Source organism: Engraulis encrasicolus, chromosome 22, assembly GCF_034702125.1.
Source record: "Engraulis encrasicolus isolate BLACKSEA-1 chromosome 22, IST_EnEncr_1.0, whole genome shotgun sequence".
NCBI classification, from domain to species: domain Eukaryota; kingdom Metazoa; phylum Chordata; class Actinopteri; order Clupeiformes; family Engraulidae; genus Engraulis; species Engraulis encrasicolus.
The window spans coordinates 19,530,891-19,551,856 of NC_085878.1; the positions used below are offsets into that span (position 1 = coordinate 19,530,891).

The window sequence follows — 20,966 nt, forward strand, 5'->3', positions numbered from 1 at the left end:
CACACACACACACACACACACACACACACACACACACACACACACACACACACACAACATCACTCTGACCTCTTCAATTGTGCATGCATGTTTTTTATTACAGCATGTCAAACTTGCACAACACACCTTGCAAATGCTACTTTTTGATGCAGATGCATGCACATGGACACGCACACACACACACAGCCACAAACATAAACACGCAGCCTCTTTCATTACACCTAGTAATGTCTGATATCCCCTGTGCATTCAAAATTAAATGTGGCCTGTTTTGCAGTTGAGCCCCATGAATGAAGCATGAGACATGAAAAAGTTTACATATAGCATCTCTGACGCCATGCCGTGTGTATCCATACTATAATGTTCAAAGAGACGTTTCTGTTCGGTGTTCTGGGAAATAAAGGCGGTGCAAATCGCTAACTCACAAACATGAGAAGTACAGAGAGGGACCACAGGCACATGTGAGGTAGAGAAAGAGAGAGAGAGAGAGAGAGAGAGAGAGAGAGAGAGAGAGAGAGAGAGAGAGAGAGAGAGAGAGAAACAGACAGAGACAGAGACAGAGACAGAGACAGAGACAGAGGCTAACGACCAAGACTGGTAGTACTTGGGTCTGCTCGCACACACACACACACACAAGCAGAGCTACGGCCTACAGGTCTTAGACGGCGCCACTGCCTGGGAGCTGAGTAGGCCTACAGTTCAGTAGAGAGAGAGATAAATGCAAATTTAAAAAATGGCACTCTGGTTTGCTCGCACATTTGCGCGCGCACACACACACACACACACACACACACACACACACACACACACACACACACACCATGTGCCTAAATACTCCTCCTCTCTACTCGTTAGGTCTAAAGTTGCCTATGGCCTACAGGTCTAAGACGGCACCACAACCTGGGGCTGAGTAGGCCTACAGTTCAGTAGGCGCCCTGCTATACAGCAGCGGTGCTACAGTGATGCCTGCTGCAAAGTATGGAGGCTGGCTGCCGTACATCTGATGAAAATTCAAATATATAGTATATATAATATATAGGCCTATATCTGTCACTTGTGTCAATGTTATGTAATATTGATACAGCCGTTATAAAGTACTCTACATGTAAGGAGCCCTCTTTTGAATGTTAATACTTAAGTATTTTTTTCTCCTTAGCACGTGTCCATAAATGAAATGTGGTAAAATAATTGTATTTATTAATAACATTGATAATAATCTTAATTATGTTAATTAATAATGCTTTTAGTATACTCTTTTGATGTACTTTTCGTATACAATTTTATATGATGCCATATTTCCCTATGCCTGAGAACAAATTATCCATAACTCTCACAAGGTTGTAATTAAGTAGGCCTATTGTATTGTATTGAATTAACAGAATACATTTCATTATGTAAAAAGCACAATTCAATAATTAACATGGTGCAATTCTTTACAATGCATTTAACGGCAGTCTCATTTTGATCAAACAAAACAAAGGGCTACGATGATGAATGCATACAAAGAAGGCTAGAGTGGGAATGTATGTCTGCTCTTTCAGGTGGTTACGTTCAAGTTAGAGAGAAAAACAGCTCAAGCTTAAGGTGGAAAACATCAAGAACAACACTACAGCTTCACATGAATGTGGTCAAAGAAAGGCACGCACATACGTACAAACCTCAAGAGGACACAAACGTTGGTACATGTGTAAAAGGAAGTGTCTGACTTGAATTCTAAATATAGCTTACGGCCTTCAAAACTCACGTTATGACACAGAGTATAGAGGGACATGATTTAACAAATATTTTACAAAAAATGTGGGTATATTGGAATTTCAGCTTTCTGATGTAGTATGAAAAACATTGAAATCTTAAAATAAAAGAGACCCTATATGCCTGAGAAAAATACACCCAAACATCCACACGCATTTAACCATATGCAAACGCATATGTTCCATTCAGAAATATGTCATGAATACGGTGCATAATAGTAGTAATAATACTAATAATAAAATAAATAATAACAATTATAATATTAATTATTATTATCATTATTATTATCATTATTGTTATTATTATTATTATTATTATTATTATTGTTGTTGTTGTTGCTTGTTGTAGTTATTTTATTATTAACTATTACATTTCAAATTATTATGGGTTTTTTTTCAAATGCACACCTGCTGGTTCCAAATATACAAGCTATTGCTGTTTTTTTCTAATCTAATCTAATCTAAGTAACCAAGAACCAAATGATTACAAGAGTGAGTATGAAACGATGCGCTGCAATGACATGGTTGAATGTGTGTGAAGGTACTAACAGGCTGACAGGAAGTGTTCAGACACGCTGGTTGAAGACCAGGCCCTCTGTGTCCTCCCTGCATGCTGATTGGCTAAAGCTCCTCACATGTAACTCTAACCCACTGCCCACCCCTTCCCTGTGTGATGGGTTTATGAGAGATGACAAATGATGTCTTTTTTTACAGTCCTTACTGATTGTTAGACAGTTTAGGACATGCTTCTAGTGTGTGTGTTTGTGTGTGTGTGTGTGTGTGTGTGTGTGTGTGTGTGTGTGTGTTTGTGTCAGCCTCTCTGTCTGTCTGTATTTTGTAATACTGTATAACTGAGAATGATGGGCACAGCAGTGATCAGATGTATATTGCTGCACCAGGAAATGTGTCTTTGTCCGCTCTACCTTGCCCACTCTTACCGCAGAAATACACCTACCGCGACAAGAGCGAGGCGAGCGACGGAAGTAATTGACTTTGTATTGAGTCGCGCAACAAAAGCGATTCTGGAGACTAGAGCGATTTGCGCGACGAGCGCGACAGTTTGAAGTTGAAATCCTTTCAACTTTCTATGACGCGGTTCGGCGACAAGCCGCAACAGCCAATGACTGTATAGAGGTCAGTGACCACAGCCAATGGGAATGCTTGAATGCTTTGTCTTCTGTCTGCCTGTACAGACATACTCTAGTCTCTTCAATCACTCGTAGTACTTGCTGCTGCACTCTGTCGCTTGAATCGCATCGCGCCTGGTCTATTCGCGCGGTTAGTCTGTAGACGGGGGTACAGGGGTCTGTAGTAAATGTTGGCCAGGTAGTGGGGATAAAGACTTCAGTCATTTCATTTCCTGAGACACACAGACATTTAATCTTTAAACAGCAACAACAGAAAGGCAGACATTATGACCTGTTTTTCCACACTTCCTACCACAACTTGTCCAAGTTGTATTGCTACTTCACATTCACTTTAGCAAAAGCAAGTTGACTGATTCCACATGCTTACCACTCATCATTCATCTGAAGAGCCTCTTAAACCCATTTCATTTTCATCATAAAAACAATGTGACCAAATCAGAGTCTGCAATGGGGTGCCATGAAAGACTTCTATTGCCAAGACATATGTGTTGTAAAATGCACATGTTGTATAGGCTACCATTCCTTCATAGAACCAGATCTTGCAATATCTCCTCCTGGTAAATCTTAAAGAGGCACTAGGTAGGATGACGTAATTTGCGCGCTGCCCGTGGTATGCCTGTCTCAAAATCTACACCGTAATGAAAAAATGCTCTTCAAATAAACTCGCTGGGAGACTCAGTTTTTCATCATGGAATGACAGCAGTTGATACAAATCTGAATACGGTATGTAAAGCGATGTTTTTAAATGATAAGTGTTACCCACAACACTCTCTGGGACCGCGCTGCTAAAACTTGCAAGTGGGGTTTTCTGACAGTGGACCACGGATATGATCACGACAGCCATCGTTCACTTATTAAACTTTTAATCCTACCTGGAGCCCCTTTAATAGACATCACACAAAACAATAGTAGCCAAATAAAAAGTATACAAAAATTGCAAACCTTGAGTGCCTTAGAACTTCTCTTCCTGGACTTTAGTATGGCTGCGTTGGAAACACAAAATACCTAACAGCATGGCATGGGCACACCTGTGATGCATCCCTGAGCGTGTGTCCTGTCTCTTTGTAACAAGGAGTGAGACAGAAAACCATTCAAGCACCAACGTGCCGAAACGCAAACATTCATCATCGGCGAGTTACTGGGGAAATTCTACTTACTTGACGGCACAATGAGAGAGGCAACGTGGCCAAGTGCATAGTGCGCTATGCTGATATTTAGAAGATAAAGGAATGAGCAGAAATAACCATAATACTACTAATAATAAGAGACATTGTGCTTAGCAAATCAACTAATAGACTAGATGAGGCTTAAATAAAACAAACAAGTTTGTGAGAATATAACAATATGTTAGATGAAAAGGTTAAAGATGAAAGGCAATGCCAAATCTATGTAAACTCCAGCACAGTATTGCATATGTCATTCCAAGTCAATGCAGACAAAGCCCACAACATTTTTGTTAGAGACATCTGTTGATTCACATCAAGATGAACTCCACAAACTTATCTAAATGCTGCATTTTAGTGATGGAGAAGCTGCCTTAAACACGGTGAGACAAGGTGAAAAGAAAGGAAGGATTAGGAAGATAAAGCATGTGTGAAGAGATGCACTGAAGATGTGAGAGAGTGAGAGTTGGCAGAATGAGCATTAGGTGAAGTGTGAAGTCTGCATACCGTGAGTGACTGAGTCAATGAGCCATTGCTTATGAAAAGAAATCCCTTGTTCCTCTTAGGACATGAAGGCACACACACACACACACACACACACACACACACACACACACACACACACACACACACACACACACACACACACACACACACACACACACACACACACACGTGCCCCCCCAAGCACACACACACACACACACACACACACACACACACACACACACACACACACACACAGGATTACGGTGTTCATGGAGCATTTTACATGACTGAAAAAAGAATGTCCATTGTTACAAAAACAAGCACAAGGTATGGCCTCCTCTATTTGAAAATGCTGTTAACCAAATATACTGTATCTGTGGAGTGACATCATGTATTCACTGGAACACCAGCAGTCCTGAGCTATAGTGCTATGTGCACTGGACTGTGACTTAGCATCAGGCGCGGAGTGGCCATCGGGAAAACGGGGATTTGTCCCGGTGGGCCGCGGCCGCGACACATATTGCAACGGCAGTGTTACGTTCTCAGCCGGCCCTAAAGCCTCTGATCGCAACATATTCTCTGCTGGCCCCAAAGTATTTCAGCGTGAAAGCTAATATGAATTAGCTGCAACTCAATTCTTACCGCAATAGAGGATGACTCAAGAGTATATATACCGTTTACCCGACCGCAATACCTCAGTGACGGTGTCAAACACTAAATTGGCCACACCCCTTCTCTACTGATAATGTTCATACACCGTAGATCGCAGAAGTTTACTAGATCTTAGTAACATAGTTTCGTTTTCAGTATTTCAAGAACCTGTGATATTTAGATTGGTTACCAAGGAACGGAAATATTAGTCAGTTGTGATTTATTTTCCGATTTCCACATGACTGTTACAGTTTACAGTCTGCCACTGCAGATTCACTTCTTCTGTGGTTATTGACTTGGGTTACGAACATACTCCACCAAGTGGTAAGGAAGTGAACTGCAGCTAAGCAGGAAAACACGCTGTACATGTTTTGATGGCATTGGTTTGGAACTAGAGGTATATCTCCTTACAGTCGAAATAATGTTATATCATACATATATTTATATATGGCACATTTAGGATGTAGCCTATGTAATGTCTGAAGAAATGGAACAAAATAATTACCACACAAGATTCTGATGTGAGCAGTGTTGGGTGTGTAGCCTAAACTGTGGATTAAAATGTAATTGCAAGAAACAAAGACATTTGCTGCGACGAAGACAGCGTTTTAAGGTAGGCCTACATCCTTTGGTTATACATTTTGTTGACTTATAGTTGTGCTTTGAAGTAGCTAGGTTTGGCTTATTTGCTGCATGGTGGGTTTATTGCACAATGTAGACAGACTTTTTGTAAGCTATAGGCTACTATACTATATTTTGTGAGCCTACTCTTCTAAAAATCCCCACACTCAAAACTTTGTGCCCATGCTCATCCGTCTTCCTTAAACGATATTTCAATTTCAAACTGTCAAAATGACAGTGGAGTGCATATGGAACAGTAGCGTGATGTAGCCTAACCTAGGCCTATGAATGCTTTGGACTGTGATGATGGCTCCAGTGGTGTAGTCTACTTTTTGAAGTGGGTATACTGTATATTTGAGCATTTTTTATGTGTACTGTATATATTTGTGCTATTGTAAATAATGGATCAATCCATTTTAAGTGGGTATACTGCAATCCCTGAAATTTTGAAATGGGTGCGTATACCTGCGTTTTACATAGACTACACCACTGGCTGTGCATTTCATCAAGGTGTAGGCTAAATTCTCTAATTTGACAACACTAATGTTCACATGTAGTACGACTGCAGATTTCGTGGCTTTTGTCTTTTTGGTTAGGAAACCATGTTGTTCGCTTTGTTTTTTTTGTTGTTTTTTTTGTTTTTTTTAAAAGAGGGCCGCCAAGGGGAAAATTCTCCCGGTGGGAAAAGGTGGGCCACTCCGCCCCTGCTTAGCTTGCATTCAGTTTTGATACAGAATGTCACACATTCACTGGGAAGAGGAAGACAAATGTTTGAGCTGGACCATTACTGCCCCCTACACTGTAGACAGGTCCAACAGGAAGATGAGACATAGGACACCAGTAAAATGGCAAGAAAGGAGTAAGAGATCTCTTATTCGTGTTCATGACGGGGGTGGCATGAGAAAATGCCCTTGGGTTTGATTTCAAACTCACGATGCTTGACGCATGATATGTATGCCTCAACCAAATGTAGGCCTACCATTGTTCTTCCCTCAGAGATGACATCTTGCACTCGATATGGCAGAGCACCTCCACAAGTTCAAACCTCAAAGCTATAATAAACATCTCACTTTGACATTAGGATGGATGTGGCTACATTATTTTCCACTTTTCCGTAAGTTGCTGAACCACAAGTTCATGAATTTAGGAAGAAGCTAAGACCAAGTAATTGTTAAGACATGGCGGTGTGTGTGTGCGTGCGTCATGGGGAGGTGGACTTTGTGCGCATGGCTGGGATTTGTGCATGTCTGTGTGTGTGTGTGTGCGTGTGTGCGTGCGTGCGTGCGTGCGTGCGCATGTGTGTGTGTGTGTGTGTGTGTGTGTGTGTGTGTGTGTGTGTGTGTGTGTGAAGTTTCCATTGTTGTGTGCAGCCATTGTGCTGGACCACCATGCATATAAATAACTCAGTTACTTAGCTCAGTGGTGCATGGAAAGTTGTAGCGTATATGTGGTTTTGAGGTGTGAATCAGAGAGGCCGATGTTTCTGCACCTCTGTCACACACACACACACACACACACACACACACACACACACACACACACACACACACACACACACACACACACACACACACACACACACACACACACACACACACACACACACACATCGCTTGCTGAACTCTTCATAATTGCATTATGGGCTAAAGTATGCATGCATTTTGTTTTTTATCACACCATGTCAAATTTGCAAAACAAATATGTAATGTGTATAACACACCTTGCACAACGTTTTAATGTGCATGGACACAAACACATACAGCAACAGACATACAGAGAACCCCCCCCCCCCCATACACTATGTGGCCTAGTAATGCATGATACCCTGTGCATCCAAAATGAAATGTACCCTGTGCTTTTTACATTTTTTTCAATTACTAACAAGCTTTTGTCCAATCCTCAGCGACATTTGCAAAACTCTTAATACAGTTAGCACACCAAGGGCTTTCCATTGACAGTTGACACATTACATGCCTTTTTCACACAATTAGCAGTCAATGAATGCATTTCTTTGTGTATATTTAACAGTGTGTGCTTTTGAGAAGAAAATTAACTGTTTGGCCAATTGTGCTTGGTAGGTGGTAGTCTGTGTTAAGAGTTTAGAAAAAGTATCCAAAGTATGGGTAAGCGCTTGTTAGCAATTGAAAAAAAACTGTAATACAGTTCCAGGAGCAGTACGTTTATAGCATCTCTCACACCATGTTGTGTGTATGCATACTATAATGATGAAAGGGGTGGGTTTTTTTCCCCGCTGGGCATTCTGAGAAATGACGGTCATGCAAACCGCTAATTTTGTGAAACCTCTGCGGTCAAGTGGTAGTGCAGACGTGTGGGAGTGATTCTCAGCAACCAGCATCCTGACAAACAAACAGGATACGCACAGAAACGGACTGCAGGTAGATGTGTGTGTGTGGGGGTGTGTGTGTGAGAGAGAGAGAGGGGGAGAGAGAGAGAGAGAGAGAGAGAGAGAGAGAGAGAGAGAGAGAGAGAGAGAGAGAGAGAGAGATGCAAATGAAAAAATGGCACTTGCACACACACACACACACACACACACACACACACACACACACACACACACACACACACACACACACACACAAACCATGTGCCTAAATACTCCTCCTCTCTAGTCGTTAAGTCTGAAGTGGCCTATGGCCTAGGTCTGCGACGGGGCCACAGTTTGGGGGCCGTGTAGGCCTACCGTTCAGTAGGCGCCCTGTTTCACAGCAGTGGTGCTACAGTGATGTCTGCTACAAATTATGGAGGCGGCCTGCCATGCATCTGATGAAAATACAAATATAGTTATATCTGTCACAATATCTGTTTATATAAAATTATATAAAATTGATACAGCTGTAATAAAGTACTCTACATGAAAGGAGCCTTCTTTTGAATACTAATAATTTGTACTTGAGTGTTTGTTTCTCCTTAGCATGTGTCCATAAAGGAAATGTTGTAAAATCATTTTATTTAATAATGGTAATAATTTTAATTAATTATGTTTCTTTCAGTGTGCACATTTAATACTACGTACTTTTCATATGATCTCATATTCCCCTATGGCTGTGAACAAATTATCCACAATTCACGAAAGGTTGTATTTAAATATTTTACAACATTTAATAAACATAATACATTTGATTATGTGCTACAAATGTAATAATTAACATGGCGCTGCAATTCTTTACAATGCATTTAACGGCAGTCTCTTTTTGATCAAACAAAACAAAGGGCTACGATGATGAATGCATACAAAGAAGGCTAAAGTGAGAATGTATGTCTGCTCTTTCAGGTGGTTACGTTCAAGTTAGAGAGAAAAACAGCTCAAGCTTAAGGTAGAAAACATCAAGAACAACACTACAGCTTCACATGAATGTGGTCAAAGAAAGGCACGCACATACGTACAAACCTCAAGAGGACACAATACATGTGTAAAAGGAAGTGTCTGACTTGAATTCTAAATATAGTTTACGGCCTTCAAAACTCACATTATGACAGCAGAAATATGAATTTTAAAAGTTGTGCATGTACAGTAAATCTAATATTCAGCTTCTTAATGTAGTATAATATATTGAATTATTAAAATTGCAGAGACTCTATATAAAAAAACAAAAAAAATACATTTGCGTGTAACCATAAAATGTTTATGTTCCAATCAGAAATACACATAGGCCTATGTAAAGAATAATAATTATTATTATTATTGTTGTTATTATTTATTTATATTACTATTATTATTATTATTATTATTATTATTATTATTATGCATAATGTCATTCATTGGCGTATTTTTAAAACTATTAAAAAATGCACATCTGCTGGTGCCAAATACACAAATGCTGTTTCTTTTTTCTAATCTAATCTAAGTAACCAAGAAACAAATGGCTACAATAGTGAGTGTGAAGTGTGAAACGATGCGCTGCAATGACATGGTTGAATGTGTGTGAAGGTACTAACAGGTTGACAGGAAGTGTTCAGACACGCTGGTTGCAGACCAGGCCCTCTATGTCCTCCCTGCATGCTGATTGGCTAAAGCTCCTCAGCGGTAACTCTGACCCATTGCCCACCCCTTCACTGTTTAGAAATGACAAACAATGCCTTTTTTACAGTCCTTGGTGAATGTTAGACAGTTAAGTAGATTCTGCTAGGCGCATGGCGTGTGTGTGTGTGTGTGTGTGTGTGTGTGTGTGTGTGTGTGTGTGTGTGTGTGTGTGTGTGTGTGTGTGTGTGTGTGTGTGTGTGTGTGTCTGTGCGTGTGTGTGTATGCAAGACGATTATAGTGTCAGTGGCGGCCCCAAACAAAAACCCAAAGGAATTAATATGAGAAAACAAAAACACCGCTATTATAGTTTAAAATAGGGCCATTTTCACCATCTAGTGGCTTGGGGGCCCCAAGCGGCTGCCTGCCTGCCTAGCCTGGTGACGAGATGCACCTCTGTGTGGTGTGTGTGTGTGCAGTGGTGTAGTCTACGTAGAAAGCTGGTATACGGAGTATACCCACTTCCAAATTTCAGGGATTTCAGTATACCCACTTAAAATTGATTGATCCATTGTTTTGAATAGCATAAATATATACAGTATACCCACTTCAAAAAAATCTCAAATATACAGTATACCCACCATAAAAAGTAGACCACTGTGTCAAGTCAAGTCAAGTTTTATTGTCAATTTCTTTACATGCACTGGTCATACAAAGAATTTGAAATTACGTTTCTTGCTCTCCCATGCAGACATAGACTAATCTAGGTAAGGACATAGACAGTATAGACATAGACAGTACTCATACATGGACATAAGACAGTATGGACATAGACAGTGCTCATACAGACATTTAACGTGCAAGACTGGACAACAGAAGACTTGTAGAGAACATACATTAAGAGGAGGTATTTTGTTATGATTTTTCTAAAAGTCCTTTATAGCGTTCTGACATAGTAATAGTAGCATTTGAAGAAAAATAGATATTAAAATAGGTCTATCAAATACACCAACAGCAGTGTGTGTGTGTGTGTGTGTGTGTTTAGTGAAGGTAGAAAGTGCGGTGTGCGTCTGTGTGTGTGTCTGTGTGTGTGTGTGTGTGTGTGTGATGCTCTTAAATAAAGAAAGGAGCTCTATTTTGCACCATAGGTAGACAATGAGGAGGCAGACTGCAGTCGCCATGAGTACACTACAACAGACAATGGTCTTGTTGTCTCTATCTATCCCCTCTACATTGCCCACATTTACTCCCCCGGTTTATGGTCATAGCGTGTGTGTGTGTGTCTCTGTGTGTGTGTGTGTGTGTGTGTGTGTGTGTGTGTGTGTGCACGCGGATGCGTGTGTGTATGTGCGTGGGCGTATGTGTGAGAAAGATAGGGGGGAGGGGACAGACAGAGTGTAAGCATTCAAGCTTTGAAGAGACTTTGAAGTACAAACTGTTTTTCACACTTCTGACCATAACCTGTCCATGTCTTCATATGTCAAAATGAAAAAAAAAAGTTTTATTGTAATTTTACTTTCACTTCAGCAAAAGCAGGGTGGCCATAGTTACTACATATCATTAATCTTAAATACCTCTTAAACACATTCCATTTTCATCACAAAAACAAATGTCAGCGAAATCAGAGTGCTGTAGGGTGCAACTACAAACATTTGCATTGCCAGTGAAGTAAAATACAGTTCAAGTGAAGTTATGGTTTACGTCACACTCACGACTAAAAGGTGTAGTGTACTCTAAAAATGTACTCGCTAGAAATTAACTGTGCATGTGCGCTATACAGGAAAGCATTGCATTTAGTGATGTGCCAGAGGATGTCAGTGAGAACGACTCTAGTCTCACTGTGCCACTTAGAAACGTTCACACCATCTACATCCTGTGAAGAATTGGCCTACTATACCCTCTTCTCCTGCCTACTCTTCTGAGGAGTTGCAAAAAAGTAAATTGATGTTCAAATCAGGGCCAAAATAGAGGCCTTTGCAACAGCGAACAGGTGTTTTTTGATATAGGTTGGATTAGATATTACAATCTTGTCCACTTTTTTAGTTTTTTGTTATTGTGAAGTTCAGTTGAATCAACTCATAGTGAATGTACTGTATGTGTTGTAGTGTAAAAATAATTGAAATTCAATTTAAGGATCAAGGGTATTGCAAATTTGTCAAGCAGAAGTTGACTTTGTTGTAATGAGATTGAAGTTCACTCAACATGTCAATAGTTCTTCTGCAATACATCAACAAATCCTTTTTTACAGTCCTCAGGTACTGATGACATTCCTGTCATGTCCAGCTCCATCTGAGAAGGACATTCTCATCACTGAAAGGTCAGATCAGAGGTGTTTAGAGACAATTAATGAGAGACAAAGAGACAATTAATGCATCATGCATTGTTTTTAATCTTATAGATAGACAAGGACAGCAGTGTCAAGAGTTGGTGACACATCGTATAGAGAGAGTACATAGGCCTACATGAAACACATATACTGAATTTCTCATCTATACATACACAACATACATGTACCACTCAAACTTAGCATAAGCTTACATACATACCGCTACACTACAACACATACACCAATACACCACCACATCCCCAGATGTTCACACGTGATATAAATGCCATATGCAGTACATGGCACACCACATCCACCCTCGGGGCTGTCTCAAACATTGACCACACACTGATTTGTGCATCAGTTTGTCAAAGATCGACAAAGATAATGGGTGACCACCATGTTGGGCAATGCTAGCAGTCCATTTTCTGCATCTCATCTACAATCTGTAGTTCAAAACCAGAAACACTTAGTAGGTCAATTATTTATGAGTCTGTGGCACAAATACTGAATGAATGACAAGCCCATTCACATAGTCAGATAATTAAATTCCACTTGGACAGAGAGTTTTCATCCTCACAATGAAGTTAATGTATTGTGTATCATATAATAGTATTTATTCAGATCTAAGTTTAATTAACAATTCAGCATCACTTAACAGAATATTTCACTTGTGTGTATTCAGTGTCTTCATGCTGCCTCCCTCTTCTAGTGCTCTGGCCAGCCACATTCACTGTGGCATAATTCAGTACGTCCTCATTTGTTTCCTTCAAAACAAAACACAAAAACTGTATGACAAACCTAATTGAAACATTTATCTTAAAGGATAATTTCAGCCAATTTCAACATGCAGTTGTAATGCTCACACTACCCTGGACTTGTTAGTACCTGAGAATTTTTTTTTCCCTTTCAGTCTTTTTTTTCCCTTCACTTTTCCGAGATCCTGGTCATTGTAATGGGGGCAAAGTTTGTTTACAATTCAAAAAAAACATATCGATTTATTCCCAAAAACATCCAAAAGGTTATGCAACATCAGCAGGCAACTAGCAAACAGCGATACCTTTTGGGAAAATGTTTGGAGTAGATGTAAAATAATAATGTAAACAAAATCCGCCCCCATTAGAATAGCTCAGATCTCGGGAAGGACTGAGCCAAAAACTGCAGCATCAACGGGTACTGACAAGTCAAGGGTAGCGGGAGCAATACAACAGCATATTGAAATTGGCAAAGTGCTCCTTTAACTGAAATGTACTCTCTTTCATGTGCTACGTAGTCGACAAAAACAAACAAGCTCACAAATAAACACATGAATACATACATGAATAAATAGATAGCTTTTATAGATATGGGAGAGAGAGATGGTGAAGGATTGGGAAATTGTTGTGGGTCGGACATAAACCCATCAGGTTCCCTTTGTTTAAGGTATGGCGCCTTGGCTCACTGAACCATGGAACCATAAATAAATAAATAGGGCCTATCTTAATAAACAAGTAGTCAGGTATCATATATAAATCAAGTAATACATATACTTTTGTGCCCTAAAAGATGGGTATCCTGAAAGCTAAATGCTTACCGGATTTTCTCCTTGCTCCCCTGAGGATGGGATTGTGGTGTCGTCAGTTGCTTGACAAAGATGGAAGGCATTTCATTACATCAAAAATACACAATTTAATTTTATATAAGTGTATTAATTTGCCATTACTATATATTTAATCTTTTTTAATGTTTCATTATATTTCAGATTCATTTATTTATTTTATTTTATTTTATTCACTCACCTTCACAGCATTGGCTTGTTTTGTTCTTGCAGATGATGTACATTAATAGACCAAGAAGAAGAAAGCAGACTCCAACCGCAGCACTGAGGCCATACACCAGAGGAGTCACGGGTTCTCCTGCAGGTCAAGACTCTACATTTAGCATTGGGTCCACTCGATGTCAGGAAAGGGGCAGTTGTAAATGGTATGGCAAACCTCAGATCAGCAGACTTTATGATCTTTTTCTTTAAGTGTTTCACAACCACAGAGACCAAATTGAAGATCTCTATTGTTAGTGGGATGATTAAAACACACCTTCTCCAACCAACTAGCTTTTTAGTCATTTCTTAAAAGATTAGCCATCTACCATCCATATACTGTATTTATCAGCTGACATATCTATGGCATAGTCATAATTTTTTAACTTTAGCAGCATATCTATGCTCAGCAAGTCTATCCCGAAGCCGGCGTTTTGTCCTCCCCACATAGAAAGCAACACACTGCGAGCATTTCAAAATGTAAACAATATACTCAGTTTTGCAATTAATGAAATGTTTTGTTGTGTAGGTTTGTTGTGTGATAGGGTGAGTAAATGTTTTAACCTTTGTCACAACATCACAAATCATGTTACAATGGCCACACTTAAAGGTGCCATTTGGAATTTTTGGAAGCCAAGTATCTGAGACATGGTACACACAAGTCGACCTCACAAGAACCAGCTTAAAGTGTTATTTGTCCTTACTGATGTTCAGGACTGTCCCATTTCCAAACAGCACATGTCCACAGGTGGAGACAGCACAGTAGTAAGTCCCGCAGTCTGTGAGGCTGAGGTTGCTACTAGCGAGGCTGCTAGTGTAGTTACAACCTCTTCCATAAAGGCTGCTCTGGTTCGTGCCACTGTAGATGACTGCTGGATGGGCATCATCCTCAGCTGCTCTGAACCAGAACACTCTGATGTCCGTTGATTCGATTGCTGTCTGTACTGTACAGTTCATTACTACAGAGTCTCCTGCGTACAGCATGCTCAGCACTGGGGACTGAGTTATCATTGTTGAATGGTGTTTTTCTAGAAGGCAAAATATGTATCAATGAGCGAATATTTTATCAAATTCAAGTCGATGTACTGTACTGTAATATGAATGTGTAGGCACTTACCTTGCACTGCCAAGTACGTTCCATTTAGGAAAAGCAACTCAAAAGCATCATTAACTCCGCAAAGGTACAAGGCTTCATCGGTTGACTTTGCATGAGATATAACCAAGTGAAAACCTAAGGCATCTAATGTGAAGTTGAGATGAGAATTTTTGAACTCTGCAAAAAACTGCTGCGATGTATGGCTTTGCCATCGCATCACGGGATACGGTTTTTGGCCTGTGACTTGTTTATACCAGAAGAATACATCATTTTTATATTTATCTTCAAAGAAGCATTTCAAGGTAATGTTCTCTCCGGTAAAAACTGAGATGACTTGACTCATCTTATTTTTTGGGTTATATGTTGGGTCTTGTCCACCTGTAAAATAAGTGCAATGTAATATAATTTAATCTAAGAATTGTCAATTCAAAAACATATGTATTGTCCAGAGTAACTCGTGAAAATGAATCAACGCACTAGATCTGAAACATTCTTACTTTCAAACCATATAATCCAAAAGTTATGGTTGCAATGAAGCAAAACCATGGATAAGACAGATATATTTGAATACACACTGTACTTACATGCAATCTTATGAAGGGTTGTAATGATGAATAACATGGTTATCACCACATGAAGGCTAGCCATGTTCAAGTTATCGTGTACCAAGAGAAAGATCGCTAGTACTGAAACATACAACATCAGAGAGGAGAAGCTGTTCTGCTGATGGGTCGTAATGTTGCAATGTCTTCAAAGGTCTTATAGTACAAAACCCACCCCTCATCTTCAATTTTCCACTGTATCGCTCACAGAAAGGCTCTTTGAAAGCTGAAATGTGTGTCAAGAGGTTTTACATTTTCCTCTAGTGGTAAAGAAATGTGCTGCATGTATCATGGGGTCAACCACAGGAATGACAGGTGTTATATGCTTCTGTACTTACAGTAGGCCTATAGCCCCATTGGAAAGCACTTTCAACTGTCCAACTGTTCTGCCTTGATATTACATTCTAGGAATATTAACAGCCCATCGATACAACTGTCTTTTCTAGACAGGAGCAACTTTTATGATGAGGAGGGCCATGTTTTTTCATTGCCACCATCGGAGGGCTGCAACTCACAGAGTTTGAGGAAATGTAGACTCTGTTTGGCAATAGAATAATTACAACAAATTGATTCAGAAGTCATTTAAAAAAAAAAAAACATCGCATTGTTTTTTAAAGTACTGTTTTTATCTAAGGGTGGCACTGAATGAGGAGGCGGGCCGCATGTGGCCCCCGGGCCTCCAGTTGCCCATCCCTGACCTAGATGCACATCAGAGCATGTTTTCAGGTGACAGGTAGGCCTACATTTCAAGGAAGAGGATGTCCATCAGCCCCTCCTAGAAGTGGTTATGCTATGTTTAGCTTCATGATCAGTTTGCAAATTATCACATCACTCTACATAAAACAGCCAACTTCAGCCACTTCAGCCATGGTGATCTTTATATAGTCGCATAAGAGATGTCAAATCATAGAATCTTTCAGGAAAATGTCAAAAGTCACGTTGATTAGTAAGTCCCTAGTGTTTGATAACTGAAGGGTGGGTTACTCTTTTTTTACACTGCTCTGGGTTACTCCATTCACAAGTGTCTTTGAGTGTGACAAGATTCTACGTGTGTGCTCATGTGTACCAAGTAAACTACATTTTCACATTATTGGGATTAAATGAACATTCTCATTCACTCATTCAACTAATTGTGAATCATTTTTCTCAATATACACATAGTATGTACAAGCATACAAAATTCTTATTGACACTGGATTTTTTATTCATTATATTACATAATATGTACATGCCTCCATTAACAAAAGGGACACTGTGCAGGAAATGGTCAAAAAAGGTACTGCAACTATGCTGCTCATTGAAACTGGGTTGGCTATCACCAAATTTGATATTTACATGAAAGTTTACTAAGTAATAAACACATATTTTCTAGTATGGTCCATGTAGAGTCATTTTTGCAGCTAAAAATGGCTATTTTGGGAAATTCAAAATGGCGGACAATGGAGAAGATCCCCCTTTTCATGTATGAAAAGTGCAAATTTTCCAGTCATAATGAATACTTAGAAATTGATGTTGGTGGTAAGTATTCATGAAAAAGGTAACATTAGTGAATGGGCAGCATGAATTCTGGAAATAAACAACTAAAAATCTCACACAGTGTCCCTTTAACAAACATATCAACAAATATACCCATAGGGTCTACTAATGCAGTTATTTTAGTACTGTTAGAACCAATTAAACTACATGAAGATACTATCAAACAGTAAAAAAGAGGGATCACCGCACACTGGTGGACTTAAATTTACCGCTTTTTATTTAGGTGAACAACGCGTTTCACCTTGCGCTTCGTCAGGTTCGAAGCGCAAGGCGAAACGTGTTGTTCACCTAAATAAGTAGCCGCAAAATTAAGTCCACCAGTGTGCGGTGATACCTCTTTTTTTTTTTTTTTTACTGTGGATTACTGATGACTGTACTTCACCAGCACCTGGAACTTGGCTGTGCATAGGAGTTTCAGATCTTTGAATACTATCAAACACTTGTTACATATTCTGTTGAACATCAGAATACACACATTCATCTGCCTCCCTTTTTCTTCTTGATTTTGGCTTCCTCTCAGAGAAGTGCAATGCTGCGTAGTTGACTCGGGTAACATCTGTACCATCACTCTACAGAGCAATTCAATAATCAGGGATGCATGTTACAGTAGAATTGATGCAGCTTTGCAGCAAACAAGGCAAATTGACATAAATTGTGAGTAGAATTTCTAAATCAGTAGAGGCACATTTCCAAAACATTTTTCCTGACTTCAACAGTGTTGGTGAATTACATATTTGAAAAAAAATATTGTTTTACCTGTGTCTGTAAGTAGTCAGCTGGAGTTCCCGCCTGTTTGCCTGCTTGTCAAGATGTGCCAAAAGAAGATTTTCAAACAAGATTTTATAAATTACAAATAATATTATTGAACGGCTTTATGTACTATAGATACAGTATGCGATGAGACATGTTTTAAGGTAGTTTAATGTACCTTTGCAGTGTTGACACTCTTTTCCATTGCAGTTAAGCCAGATCAGACACATTATTATGCAGATACATAGAAGCAGTGCACTTCCCACAACAATCACCACAGAATCTAGTGCGGGCTCTGAAAATAATCAAATCAATTACGAAAACAATCAAATTGTATACGTACATGTCATATTATACCAGAAAACAGTATCATACAAAAATGGTTGACAAAACAAATGTAAACAATATTTAAGATAACCATTATTATTGTTGAAGAAAACATAAAACCAAGCATTCCAAAATTCCTTTGCTTTGCCTTTCCTTTCCAAGCTTACCAAATTCCAACTTTGTTCCATTTCCAAAGATGAGTTTTCCACATATGTCCACCACACAATAGTACATTCCACTGTCATTGAGAGTAAGGTTGGTCTTTTGGAGATGATAGACACACTCATTCTTATACTGACTGAATGTGTGTGGAGCAAAATAAATTAGTCCTGGGAGTGAATCTCCAGAAGATCTTCTGAACCAAAGAACTTGGAGCTCCTCTGACTGTTTTTCAGTCAGCACTGTGCACTGTAGAGTCACAGAGCCTCCGAGATAGACGGGGTCTGATATTGGGGTTTGGGACACAGTGGTAGCAGCAGACATAGGCTCTTCTAAAACACAGAGAGGGAGATATGGCAGTGACCCCCGTAAATGTTAAAAAAAGTATGTAAGTAATAGAAACAAATTAAAAAATAGGCTACATACAGAATTTTCAAAAAGATTATTTTGAGGTTTTTGGATTACTTTGATTATTTAAAGTGCTCATGTAAACAGAATCCAAAACACCTGCAACTGATCCACTCATTATCAGATTTCTTACATTTCTTCAAATGTATGTCCAGTTATCTGATTATTGCCCTTCATCAGTTTGTGATTATGAAAACAGACCCATTGCTGCATACAATCACGGTGATATGTTGTAATGCTAAATTGTGCTTACCTTCAACTGCTAAAAATGTTCCATTAGCAAACAGCACCTCATAAGATTTTCTCACACCACAGAAGTACATTCCCTCATCAGAGCGACTTGCATTCGTGAAGCTCAGATGAAAGTGTCCCGCTCCTGTATCCAATTTAAACCTTCCATCTTCAAAACCTTCAGAAAATTCCGAGTCTATACTTTTTTGAGCCTGTACAATGAGTGAGGGTTTGCCTCCCAATTTTTGCTTGAACCAATAGAAACGCATTGTTCCAAGATCTTTGGAGAAAAAGCACCGCAGGATTGCATTTCCACCAAGGCGAACTCTTGTAATGGGTCCAGTCTGATGAAAATCGTCAGCTGGAGCCACACCTAAAATTTGAAAGAAAGAAAATAACTTCACAAATGTAATGGTAGGCCTACGCTTTCTGTACATGAAATACATTTGCTTAGCTGTCCAGCTGACATGAAAAGTGACATGTAATAAATTAAATTGCAAGTATGCACACCTTCAGTAAAATAAAAGAAAGCACATTTGTTGAATGGACTATATGATAGGCCTAAATACTTAACAATTTACTCACAGAGTTTTCCAAGTAGCAAAATTGTCATCAAAACCATCATGTTGGGTTGGAGGTCTGGGGGTGAATGTTCTTTCTTCTGTGTCTCAATCACAAATGACCGTCTGCACTGCATATACATGCATCCTCAAGAGGGTTGAAAGACAAGTCATTGGTTAAGCGAAACATTTTAAGCCCACATTGCAAAAAAGGTTCCACTTGAGCTCTCACGTGTTGTGGAAATTTTTCAGGGGTAACACAAGACGGGGTTGATGTGGCTACATTTTAGTTTTGTGTGACTTCCTTATACCCATGCACAAAACATTATTACATTACATTTCATTACATTGCATTTGGCATACGATTTTTAACCAAAGCGAATTACAATTGACAGGGCCGGTTCTGGCTTATTTGGTGCCCTAGGCGAGTTTGAGTTCTGCCCAACCTTTTGAAAAAAAAAACCCCTCTTTTTTATACCTTACAGAACATAAGAGTAATACCGGTACTAAGCTTAACTAAATAGCATCAAGAACAATAACTGTTTTGCATCAAATGGATTTGTGGTTCTTTTTGACCGACGACCAACACATCAGATTGAGTCGCATGAAAGTAGCTTCACTGTGTGGTGTCTTGGATGTGATCGTGGTGGTGCTCCCAACCCCAGATGAGAGGGGGGTTATCAATGTGTTTGAATTGTAATATGGAATTGAAATGCCAGGAGAGTGATACAGTACATTTGCATGTAAAATGCATGTGTAGACAATACCAAGGAGGTCTGCATTGATAGCCTATCTACACTACCTACAGCATCACAAAGCATGGCAGCATAACACTTTTAATAAGCTACACATTTGTGCTATGATTCCAAACAAATTTCATTTCTGGACTGGAAATAGTGGTGCATTGGTGAGTAGGAGAATGAGAAGGGGGCTATCTATGTGTTTGAACTGGAGGGACAGGGTGAGAGAAAGGGAGAAGAGCCGTCACGCTTTTGAATTTCATAATATACAAAATATAGTAAATAGCCTCACTTGTCTGCAATACTACATCACTCAGCATTAAAACATGCTGCGCATGGTTCTTTTTCTAACTTCGCTCGGTGTTTCACTATGGGATACGCTTCGGGCGTGACCATCTACGGAAGCTCCAATGACAATACGTCTGTCAAAGACAGACAGGTCGACGCGGTCGGGCTCCGCCCCTCAGGGTGTATACCCCGGCGACCTCCTGTGATCCATCATTCTCGCTTTCTTCCTGACTAAGAAGAGCGGAGCTCCCGAACAAACCAGCACTAGGTAAGGCTGTTCTCGCTTAACCGTTCGCCGACGGACCGCCAAGGACCCCGCCACCGAACGCGAATTCGGCCCGATAGT

General features: G+C 39.7%; 1 protein-coding gene and 1 gene segment (V, D, J or C); both read right to left on the bottom strand.

Annotated features, from left to right (window-relative positions):
- Window positions 1-12,219: 12,219 nt before the first annotated feature.
- Window positions 12,220-14,945, bottom strand: LOC134438403 (Ig kappa chain V region K29-213-like). The segment is given in 4 exon segments: window positions 12,220-12,895; window positions 13,702-13,721; window positions 13,907-14,023; window positions 14,628-14,945. Coding segments are annotated over 4 exon segments (561 nt in total).
- A 2,639-nt stretch (window positions 14,946-17,584) lies between these two features.
- On the bottom strand, window positions 17,585-19,399 carry LOC134439062 (uncharacterized). Its single transcript, XM_063188886.1, has 5 exons — window positions 19,055-19,399; window positions 18,402-18,725; window positions 18,086-18,202; window positions 17,914-17,957; window positions 17,585-17,726 (listed from the first exon to the last, which is right to left on the bottom strand). Exons 1-5 carry the CDS (start codon window positions 19,299-19,301, stop codon window positions 17,601-17,603), a joined length of 858 nt encoding a protein of 285 aa, XP_063044956.1. The 5' UTR covers window positions 19,302-19,399; the 3' UTR covers window positions 17,585-17,600.
- Between the last annotated feature and the right edge of the window lie 1,567 nt (window positions 19,400-20,966).

What these genes read in the sequence shown, in the direction of transcription:
- LOC134439062 (XM_063188886.1), bottom strand. Translation starts at nt 19,301, where the DNA reads ATGCGTTTCTATTGGTTCAAGCAAAAATTGGGAGGCAAACCCTCACTC. An exon ending in TGGAACAAAGTTGGAATTTG is followed by an intron (nt 18,203 to 18,401) that starts GTAAGCTTGGAA and finishes GATTATTTTCAG; the next exon opens with AGCCCGCACTAGATTCTGTG. An exon ending in AGAGTGTCAACACTGCAAAG is followed by an intron (nt 17,958 to 18,085) that starts GTACATTAAACT and finishes CATCTTGACAAG; the next exon opens with CAGGCAAACAGGCGGGAACT.